General features: G+C 48.6%; 1 protein-coding gene across 2 annotated transcripts in view; it reads left to right on the top strand.

Annotated features, from left to right (window-relative positions):
- The first annotated feature begins 1,480 nt into the window (after positions 1-1,480).
- Positions 1,481-11,563, top strand: part of CYTH3 (cytohesin 3) — an 86,738-nt gene continuing 76,655 nt past the window's right edge. Inside the window, exon 1 of one of the 2 annotated variants that reach the window (XM_072753165.1) lies at positions 1,481-1,643. In XM_072753165.1, coding sequence (XP_072609266.1) covers positions 1,601-1,643 — 43 coding nt within the window. In that variant the 5' untranslated portion in view covers positions 1,481-1,600. The remainder of the gene's footprint in view (positions 1,644-11,563) is intronic. The other variant, XM_072753166.1, reaches the window with a different exon arrangement.

Here is an 11,563-nt window from a genome sequence, read left to right as displayed (position 1 = left end):
TTTAAAGGCTTTTCTAATTGATAGTATCTTTGAGTTCAAAGCTCCACATATCACACTATCAAGTTCAATATGTGCTGTCATTTTTCTTGGTAACCATGAGATTATCTTCAAGATAACCAAGCAGACAGGGACAAGATGGGGAAGCCACATCTCTAGGCTGGTCAAATCTACAACTCATGACACCCAGCCCCCTTTTCTTTCTTTCTTTTTATAAATTTTTATTTATTTATTTATGATAGTCACACAGAGAGAGAGAGAGGCAGAGACACAGGCAGAGGGAGAAGCAGGCTCCATGCACCGGGAGCCCGACGTGGGACTCGATCCCGGGTCTCCAGGATCGCGCCCTGGGCCAAAGGCAGGCGCCAAACCGCTGCGCCACCCAGGGATCCCCCCAGCCCCCTTTTCTGTTGCTTATTTGTTATGTAAGCTGCCAAATATCTTCTTTGCTCCCAGAAGTGTGCCCTATCACTCTGAAGCACAGGAAGGATGGCTGTTTAATTCTAGAGGTTATTAGGAGATTGTGGACTCTGGAATCATCCCACAACCTTGAACAAAAAGGTAAAAACTGTCCACTTGGATAAATGACAGCGGAAGGATCCTTGCACTAAACAGGCCATTTGCAAATATAAAACAGTTGCTGGAAAATTATATTAGAGATGAATTACCTCCTCCATTACAGCGTTTTCTTTTCTTTAATGCAATTTAGTTCAGGCGAGATGAACAGAAAGGCTGGGCAGGGGCCCCATTCAGCTGGGGGGAGACCCTGGAAGCCAGACGCCCAGTGAGGAAGGAAATGCAGAGATCTGGGGCAGGGCAGGCCAAGGCCTTGTGTCCACGAGGCCTGCACTTAGGACCCTGGCTGCGCCCACGGGAAATTGAATTCAGAGCTCCTTCGGCGTCCTAAATCCAGGGCAGCTGGCAGCTCTCCAAAGGAGACTTTAGAGACACTGCGAGAGCATCCGAGGCCAGCCGACCCGACCAGCCCCTGCAGAGCCCGCTGGGGTGGGTCCCCAGGTGTGCGGGTCTGGGGTTGGAGACCAGCCTGACACTTGGTTAATTTCAAAGTACGCTCCCCACCGGCAAAGCAGCGCCTCCAGGATCCATCAGGAAGCCGAGAGCCTGGAATTACTCGGAAATGCCCTGGGGCCGAAGCGGGAAGGCCCGACTTTTGAAGGAGTGCGTTTCTTGAGCTTTTTCTCCTGAGCGCACGTGCGTCTGCAGAAGTGGCATCCCGCGCCCAGGACCCCGCAGGCGTCTGCAGTCCCCGCGGGGGCGGGGGGCGGGGCAGGGGTCGCCGCGCCCCCCGCCCCCAGGGTCTACGCTCAGCCCCACCCGGCCCGCGCGGAGCGGTCCGGGCGGGGCCGGGCGCGTTCCCGCGGGCGGGGCCGCGCGCCCCAGGCCCCGCCCACCGCAGCTGGGGGCGGGGCCTGCGCGTCACGTGACGGCGCGCCGAGCGGCGAGCGCCCCGCCCGGCAGGAGGAGGCCCGGGCCGCGACCCGGCGCGCGCGCTGCTGGAGCCGCCCGGCCGCTCGCGCGCTCCGCACCCGCGGCGCCCACCGCCCGCGGCCCCGGGCTCGCCGGCAGCGGGAGCGGCCTCAACATGGACGAAGACGGCGGCGGCGGCGGGGGCGAGGGCGGCGGCGGTGAGTGTCGGAGGTGTGGCCGGCCGGGCTGGCGGCCTGGGGCGGGGGGCGGGGGTCGCGGCTCGCGGGGGAGCCGGGCGGAGGCGGGGCGGCCCGGCCGGGGCCGGGGTCGGAGGTCCGGGCAGCGCCCGTGCCTGCTGGCGACCATCCAGGCCCGCGGCGCGCCGGCTCGGGGCACAGGGGAGGGGACCGGCGGGGTCGCTGCCGAGCCGGAGCGGGGGTCCGAGGCGAGGCCGGGGTCGCCTGCGGCCGGGGTGGCCCCGGGCTGGGGGCTCAGAGGAGGTCGTGGGGGGTCGCCCTCCGGGGGCGGGGTACCTTGGGGGCGACCTTCCCCGCCTCTCGTCGCCAAGGGCGTCCACGCCCTCCGGAGCCTGACCGCAGGAGGCTGACCCCCGTGGCGTCTTTTCTCAGGTGGTGGGAAAGGGGGGGGTGTCCCCGGGAAATGGGAAGGGGAAAGTTTCCAATTGGGGATCCTCCAGGTTCAAGAGGGACGGGTGGGGCGACGGGGTTGAAAGCCGTGCCAGGCACCGGGCTTTGGGTCAGAGGTGGTCAGTGAGGAGGCTTCCACGAAGAGGGGGCACCCAGGGCACACGCATTTTACGAAATAAGGAACGTTATACAGGGTCGGCCAGGAAAATAAGTCCGAGCAGCCGAGGGTCGGAGTCGGGAGGGGCAGCCGGCGCTGAGGCAAGACCGAAAACCGCCAGGCTGTGTGTGCCTGCCGTTCGGTTACCCCTTGCAGGAGGATTTGCCTTCGTCGTAGATTACTTAGTGGCATGCAAATTACTGTTGTGTCATGCTGCGAATTATGTCTGAGCAGCAGCCTTACGCGTGTGTATGGAGGGGGTCGTTGGTTTGGAAAGTGCAGGGTTAATACCCCTATCTTACAGGGACACCCGAAGTTGAGGTTTTTCCTCTACTGTGCTGAAAACCTCCTTTATGCTGACCGACCGAATCTTCAGAACCCCTTGTAATGAGGGAGCGTTTTGGGGGGGAAAAAAATCTTAATTACAGGCTGCTGGAGCAGCTGCCTGTAAGAATCAGCAGTATCGAACGCTTTCAGGTTGAAGTGGTTAATCAAGGTGCCTTCTGGACTGTAAGTGCTGCCCAGGGGGAAAGGTTTGGTGCCCCAAGAAGCGATGCGGCTGCGATGGTGGGAATTTGGCACCCTCGGTGGCATTTGGCAAATTCAGTTCTCACAGTTAAAGCTAGGGGTAGCACTGTGGCACCGAGTGGGTGTGTTGTTTATGAAAGAAAGTGCTGTGGAAAGAAGGAGCCCAGTTGCAAGCCCTCCTACAGCCAGGCTGTCTGTCTGAAGACTCTAAGCAAAGGATTCTCGTAGATACCCTGCTTCCTGCCTGTCAGGATTTGGTAACAACAGGCATGTAGCAGTTTTTCCTTCTTAGAAAATAAACCGCCATAATACTTAAACGTTTGACGTTGCTGGCTTGGCGATTTTGTTTGGAAGGCGTTTCCGACTCTGTGAATACAGAAATGAAGCCAGCTTGAAGGTAAAAGGCAGATGTAAAGATTAGAAAAGGAAGTCAGTGTGGCCCTGCAGTTTATAGATCTTGAGTGTTGTAACAAAGGATGTTATTAAGTATCAAAAGTTTTAAAACTTACTTGCAAGGTTGCTTTCCCAGGAGAGAGATTCAGAAGAAAAATAAAAAATAAAAAATCTTGTACCCAAAGATGTGCATTATGCTATTTGTAATGGCAGAAAATTGGGAAAGGCAATGCCTAATAGGAGAAAGGTGCTAAATTATGGGGGGGTAGGGGGGTTATCGATGAAATGTTCCAACCATTAAAAACAAGCAGTTGCTTTATGTATTGTGGTTGAAACAATGTAAAATCTGGTGATACTAGGGATATTTTGTTTTATTTGTCTATTTTCCAAGTTTCTGAAATGATGTGTATTACTTTCAAATTTGAATTAAAAAAAAACTTATAAAACATCCTGTGTTAGGAAAGGGATGTGATTGTTTTTAATCTCCCTCACTAGAACAGTCAACAATGAGCAGTTATTTGTCTGCTAAAATACCCGGCAGCATGGTAGGTGCTCAAAGACCACTTTTATCGATGAGGTGTTTTTTTTTTTTTTTTTTTTTTTTCATTCATCTTCCTTGTAGAAGACACTTGAAAATAAATTTGGCAATCTTAGAAGTATATTTTTGGATAAGTGAGAGCCTTAGAGTTTTGAAATAAGTCATTATAAAGTGATTATTGTATACATTTGATGTGCTTATATTTAACTATTTTTGGAGATCTTGAAGTTAACATATACCTCTTTAAAATTCTTTATAGTTATTACTGCCATTTAGATTTTTTAAAAAAAAGTCTTTGCTTTAAAACCTCACATTTTTGAAAATAAAGTCCAGCCCTTTGAAAGAGAATAATTTCAGTTGCCAGTCAACAAAAACTATATTTTTAGAGTATAGGGTAGAACTTTGAACTGTACATGGGGAAGTGAGCTGCAGCTTGTTTACAAGATAGGGTAAATAATCTATTCAAAGGGTAGTTACACAGGCACGGAAGGTCACTTAAGAGCCCTTTTTTGCTTCTGTGTGAGTGGGGTTAAAAGACTTCCAAAATGAATTATTTTTATAATTTAAATTTTTGTCCAGGGTATTATTTTGTTCTTTCAATGCAAGATAAGGGGAGAGGATGGTGATGTGAATGGTAGGAAGGCAATTCTGAGGAGGAACAAGATTACAAGAACACATTGTTACTTATAATGTGTGCAGAGTGTAGTTAAGGTATTTTTAATTCCTTTGGGGCTTTGTTGCCTCTCAATTTTCTAGAACAGTTCTTGAGCTTTGTCTCTGCTTGGCAGGTGACTGGCTAGTTTGGCTCATTGCCACCATCTTAATGCTCAGTTTGGGAATCTGCCTGCATGATGCTCCTGAGTGGACCATCTGTGGCAGATGAAGTGAATGACTCTACCGGTTTTCTTCTCCCCGCCTCCCAAACGGTGTAGATGAGGATTAAGCGTGTGCTTCACATGAAAAGGTGCTCAGCTTCACTCGTAATGAAATAAATACAAATTAAGACCAGGTTGAGAGCCCACCTTTCACCTGTCAGACAAGCAGGGACCCCCACGTTTGAAACCATCTGTTGGCTGTAGGAGGGTAAATTAGTTACAGCGCCAGCCTGTATCCTGTTGGCTCAGATCCATCACCTGCTCTTCCCTGGCTGGCCGGCCAAGGGACTCACTCACCCCTGCAGGCAACATTTCCCAGACCTTTGAGTCAGCTGGCTTGGTGCTGGATTTGGGCGATGGGGGATGGGGGAGATTGATGGCTGGAAGAGGGAGGAAATGGGGTTCTCTCCTCCTCTTGTTCTGCCTCAGACCGTCTCTGGTAGTTGCCTTGTCTCCTGTGGTTCAGCTCCTGCCCATTGACTGAGTCCTCTGAGCTTTAGAAACACCTCCTCCATTTGGCCCTCCAACTTAGAAATGGTAGCAGCTTCTTGCTCTTGCTGGTCTCTGGGTTCTCTTACCATTTCCTGTTTGACTTCTCAGCTTTTCCATCATGTGTGTGACCAACTCCTTGTATGAAATTTCCTCCATTTCAGCTCCTTAGAGGGCCTTCTGTTTCTCTGGGTGGATCCTGATGGATACAGCAGCATTGGGCAGCAGCAGCTTTTTAAAACAATTGCGCGTGTGTAAATCCTTTGAGCCAGCAATAACAGCTCTTGGAATTTAATCTGCAGGTGTATTTGTGCATGTTGGAGATACTATAGGTACATGGTTACTCACTGCTTTGTGTGTGATAGTAAAAGAGAACCCAAGTGTCCACCTTCAGGAGCCTCATCAAATGCATCTTATACCCAGATGGTGAATGAAGTTGTAGAAAGGAATGAGCAAGCACTTCATGATTTTTTTTTTTTTTTAAGAGAGAGGGGGAGAGACCACATGCACACTCTAGAGAGCATGTAGGGAAGGGGTGAGGCAGCAGAGGGGGAGACAGAATCTTAAGCAGGCTCCATGCCCAGCGTGGAGCCCGATGCGGGAGCCTGCGGAGCTTTATCTCATGACCCTGAGATCATGACCTGAGCTGAAATCAAGAGTCAGATGCTTACCCAACTGAGCTACCCAGGTACCCTGAGAGTATTTTTATATATTAAAGCATAACAGTTTAGGGGCACCTGAGTGGCTCAGTAGGTTAAGCATCCAACTTTGGCTCAGGTGGTGATCCCAGGCCTGAGATCATGAGCCTCAGTTTGGGCTCTTAGCAAGAGCCTCCTTCTCCCTCTGCCCCCCCCCCCCCCCCCCCATGAGCACATGCACACTTGCTCTCTCAAATAAAAGAATAAAATCTTTATTTATTTATTTTTTTAAAATTTATTTATGATAGTCACACAGAGAGAGAGAGAGAGAGAGGCAGAGACACAGGCAGAGGGAGAAGCAGGCTCCATGCACCGGGAGCCCGATGTGGGATTCGATCCTGGGTCTCCAGGATCGCGCCCTGGGGCAAAGGCAGGCGCTAAACCACTGCGCCACCCAGGGATCCCTAAAATCTTTAAAAAAATGTAGAAAATTATAAAATAGGTTACCTGTATTTTCAATCTTTGCACAGGAAATCACTGTTTTCTTGAATGTTTAGGAGCATCTAGGTGGCTCAGTCAGTTGGGCAGCTAACTCTTCTGCTCGGGTCATGATATCAGGGTCCTGGGATCCAGCCCTGTGTGGGGCCCTGAGGGGAGTCTGCTTCAGGATTCTCTCTCCCTCTGCTCCTCTCATAAGTAAATCTTTTTTAAAAAATGTGACACAATCGGTGTTTTTAGAGCATATTCTCTTCTCAAACATTGATTCAACAAATATTGATAACAGCCCTACCAAATGCCAGGTCCTGTGCTTTTAGCACAAGGGTGAGTAGCCATGAATAAGGGAGATGAATTTCCTGCATTCCCAGAGCTTTTGTTGAGATTGGAGATGGACAGGAAATGTAAACAGACACATAAAATAATGGCAGATTATGCTGAGTGTGTTAAAGAACATCACCTGGGGCGGGGTGGGGGTGTAGAGAGGCAGAGGAAGCCTTTAGGAAGAAATGCTCTGTCAGGTGTCACCTAAAGGGAGAGCGGGCCAGGGTGTGGGCTGGAGGCAGCAGTTTCAGTAGGTAAGGAATTCACATTTTGTTCTAAGCATGTGAAGACTATGAAGGATTTTAAACAGGGCAATGGCATATGACTTATGTTTCAATAATTTTAGCCAGTGTTTACATAACGCTCTCTGTGTTGGGCCTTGTTCCGCGTGCTTTACGTATCTTAACTTACCCTGTTAGACACTTAACGTCACCATTTGCAGGTATCGGAGGCATAGGGAAGCTAAACGACTTTTGTCACATGTTATAGCTAGTCAGGGGTGGGGCAGGGATTCGAGTCCAGGTATTCTGGCTCCAGAGGCCACATTCTTCGCCATTGCACCCCCTGCCTTTCTAAGAAGAGTGATCCTGGCCACTGAGTGGAGGGTGGATCCCAGGAGGGGAGGAAGGATGTGGGGACCTCACTGCTGAAGTGGGAGCATGGCAGGTGTTCATGTGAGAGTCACAGGATCTTGGGGGATTGGGCAGCTGAGGCAGCAGTGAAGGGAAAGAGATATATGATCTATGTAAAGACACAGAAAACAGGGGATCCCTGGGTGGCTCAGTGATTTGGCGCCTGCCTTTGGCCCAGGGCGCGATCCTGGAGTCCCGGGATCGAGTCCCACGTCAGGCTCCCAGCATGGAGCCTGCTTCTCCCTCCTCCTGTGTCTCTGCCTCTCTCTCTGTCTCTCTATCATGAATAAATAAATAAAAAAAAAATAAAAAATACACACCTTGAGGGTGTCACTTAAAAAAAAAAAAAAACAGAAAACAGTGAAACACTCATGTTCCCATTGCTCATAGTTAAGAGAATACTGCCGATGTTACATTGTTTTAGGTCTTTTGTGTAAAAAAAACAAACAAAAAATCACAAGCATTACAGGTAAGCCTCAATCTCTGCATACGGCAACATTGTTTCTGCTCTGGCCAAAATTTTGGGGCCATCTTTTGTTTCTTTTGCCTTAGCTGCCTGATGTTTTCCCTGCATAGTGGCCTGAACGATCCCTTTAGAGCAGATCATGTCACCCCGTCTCTGAGTCTGCACTATTCTCAGCCTAGAACTTTCTCTGTATCTGTACTGTGGCCCCCAGGACCTGTCAGTGAGGTTCCGTATGCTCTAGTCCGGGGGCCTGCCAGCTTTCTGTAAGAGAGCTGGGTAGTAAATATTTTTGGCTTGGTATGCCACATACTGTTACAATTTTTTTTTTTAAAATAGCCCTTTAAAAACTTAAAAAATATTTTTACTATATTTCATGACCTAGAACACAGTACATAGTAGGCCTTCAGTGAATGTATGTTAACAGATGTCAAATAAAGTTAAGGTCACTTGTTGAATGATTCCTGGTCCGACTCACATCCTTAGGGGTATTTCCTAAGGGCAGATGTGAGTTTGCTTGGGTCCCATGGTATGGTTTTCATACTTTAACATATACGCGTGTGCCTGTAGATGAGGTAAAGGTCTCAGTTTGTTTAAAATTATAAAAATGGCATCATCCTATCTGGAATGTTCTGCAGCTTGCATTTGAGATTATCTATGTTACCATTTGGAGACCCTATTTATTTCACAGAATTGCTGTAACATTTTATGTATCTTGTCCCATGTTGGACTTTTTTCTTCTCTTCTTCTTCTTCTTCTTCTTCTTTCTTCTTTCTTCTTTCTTCTTTCTTCTTTCTTCTTTCTTCTTCTTTCTTCTTCTTCTTCTTCTTCTTTCTTCTTCTTCTTCTTCTTCTTCTTCTTCTTCTTCTTCTTCTTCTTCTTCTTCTTCTTCTTCTTCTTTTAACATCTCATTTACTCATTCATGACAGACAGAGAAGGCAGAGACATAGGCAGAGGGAAAAACAGGCTCCCCGCAGGTGCAGGACTCGATCTCAGAACTCCAGGATCACACCCTTACTGAAAGTAGACGCTCAACCGCTGAACCACCCAGGCATCCACTCTGTTGGACTTCTCTGTAAATTTTACGTTGCTCTTACAAACCATACCCAGGGGAACTCCTGGACTTGTCTGCTTCTACAGACATTGGGGCGCTTTTCTAGACGGCAGCTTCAGAACTGCACGTGCGAGTATAGGCATGCTCTTGGTTTCCTTACCTGCTCACAGACTGTTTTCTCACTGGGGACAAGCTCCTCAGCTCTGGGCATGTATCAGACTTCCAAGCGTTGGCCTGTCTCCTGAGGAAGAAATGATGCGTTGCTTCACCAGTGATGAGATGTGTTTTGGAGAATCAGATGGACATGCCGACGACATCTGGGAGGCCAGAGGTGCAGGAATCAGAGAGGACTTCCCGCCCGGTTCTGGCTCATGTGACAAGGTGGTGATGCTGGTGCGGCTGCCTGAGAATGGAAGGTCGGAGGAGGTGGGGATAGGAGAAAGCCATTTGGAGAATTCTTATGTGGTTTTTTTTGTCAAAAATGTCATTACTTTGCTCTCACTTCTGAAGGACAGTTTCATTGGGTCTACAGTGGTAGGTTATCAAGTTAATTTCTTGCAGTGTTTTGACCCGTCATTTCAATGCCTCTGGCTTCCATGGATTCTGTTGACAAGTCAGCTGTATCTGTCTTGTCCTTTTGAAGGTCATGTCTTCTGCCTCATCACCCCCTCCTCGCCTGCTTAGGCTGCTTTTAAGATTCTTCTTTTTGCCTTTCATTTTGAGCTGTTACTGTGATGTGTCCAGATGTGGTTTCCTTGAATCTGTCCTTGTTGGGATTGGTGGTGGTGGTTCTGCTTTTCGGTGATGCCGTGACAAGACTTAATCTTATGTTAGAGTTGGAGTTGGAGAATTGGTGCTCATTATCTCTTCATTCGATCCTTTGGCTGCATTCCCCATCTCTCCTTCTGGGACTCCACCTTGTCATCATGTTCTGTGTGTCTCTCAGACTCTTCATCCTTGTTATCTGTTCAATGCTTCCCTCTGAATATTTCCTTTTGACCCATATTCCTGCAGAGTAATCCTTTCTTCGTCTCCAGCCTGCAATGAAACCCATCTCTGGAGTTTTTAATTTCAGTTACTGCTGCCTTTTGCTTTCTTGATTTTTTTTTTTTTTAAAGATTTTATTTATTTGAGAGGCAGCAAGCACGAGTGTGGGGGCCGCAAGGAAGAGGGAGAAGCAGACTCCCCACAGAGCAGGGAGCCTGATGTGGGGCTCAATCTCAGGATCCCCAAGACCATGACCTGTGCCAAAGGCAGTTAGGGGCTGAACCACCCAGATGCCCCCAACTTTCTTGATTCTGTTTTTAGATTCCAATTTTCTGCTGAAATTTTTTGTCATGTAAACTAATTTCCTTGTTCTATTTTTTTTTTAAAGATTTTATTTATTTTTGAGAGACAGAGGCAGAGAGATAGGCAGATGGAGAAGCAGTTCCGCGTTGAGCCCAACGCGGAACTGGATCCCAGGACTCTGGGATCACGCCTGGCCCACCCAGGTGTCCCAATTTCCTTGTTCTGTTAATCATAGTTATTTTAAAGTCCATGTCTGATAATGTCAGTATTTGGATAGCCCATGAGTTTATTCTGTTGTCTATTCTGCCCTAGGTTTTCAGTCGTGTGCTCCTGACTCTAGACATACCTGTTAATTAACTTGTAGACAATGAGTATAAAAAATTGTGGAGGTAATTTGAGACTCGGGCAGTTTTCCTCAAGGGAGGCTTCTGGCAGGCAGAAGTAGGGGAACACCACTTTAGAACTGTGAGCATAGGTCTGCTTCTGGTTTACCCCCATCCTGGTGTAGTTGTCTGGTGGTCCTCTCTGAAAGCCTGGGGTGTTTACTAAGCTCCTTCTATCTGGCAGCCCCTGAGCTCTTCCCTGGTCCCCTGAGGCTGCTGGAGGCTTTGCCGGCCTGCTCAGATTCTCCACCACTTGTTTCTGCTTAGCTTTTTGGCCTCTTGGCTTCTGCAGTGAATTGGCAAATGTCTCAAAGAGAAAAGTGGTTCAGGTTTTGGGCTCACTTCTCTGCACTTGTCTCTGGGATCCTGGCCTCCTGAGTCCACACTGCGTTGGTAGATCCCCGATACCTTCACACAGTTGCTTCTTATGATTTGTCAACTCTTTTAGTTGTTCTTGGCAGACAGGTTGGTCTGTAACAAACTAGTCAGCTTTTACGAGAAGCATCATCTTAGGATTTTTAAAAGTGGATTTGTAAGTGAAACATCCCAGTGGAGATGGTAGAAGGGCAGGCGGCTGTGAGAGTTGGCGGCTTAGAAGACCTGATTGGGTGGGAGATATGTGTTGGAAAGGCTTTCATTCATTTCAGTTCATGGGACTGGATGAATGAGATCACTTTTAGGGAAGCAAGTTGAGAGGAAGGGGAAAGTCCCAGGGCTGGGGACAGCCCCATAAAGCAGACTGGGAAAGGGGAGCCAGTGATGTCGGGGGCTTCTCAGAGGTTGTACAGAAGTTAAGGGAGGAGCCATGTTTTGGAAGAGAGGGTGCCCTGATTGTGCTTGAGAGGTGCACTGGACAGAGAAGTGTCTACTGGCCTGGGGGAAAGGCAGGGAGCAGGCTTAGGAGGGACCGGGAAAGATGTTTGCCTGCTTTAGGAAAAGCAGGCACCACGCCCTTGGGTGGAAGTTTGCCCCAGGATGAGAGTGGCAGGAAAGCCACAGGGGTGGGGCTTGGCCAGGGAAGGATTTTGTGTGTTTTGCCTTGAAACGCTTCTTAGGTTTAGGTAAGAGGACCTACCTAAATCATTTAGGTAGAGGACCAACAGTAATTTCTGCTGGGTGAGTTAGTACAGTGTTGCTGTTGGCCTGGTCACGCTCTTAGCATGAATAACTTTGGGAGAGATGGATTCGTTTTAAAAAGTTATTAGCATGGGGATCCCTGGGTGGCGCAGCGG

The sequence above is a fragment of the Vulpes vulpes genome, chromosome 3, assembly GCF_048418805.1.
Source record: "Vulpes vulpes isolate BD-2025 chromosome 3, VulVul3, whole genome shotgun sequence".
NCBI classification, from domain to species: Eukaryota; Metazoa; Chordata; class Mammalia; order Carnivora; family Canidae; genus Vulpes; species Vulpes vulpes.
This window is presented reverse-complemented; position numbering and strand designations above follow the sequence as displayed.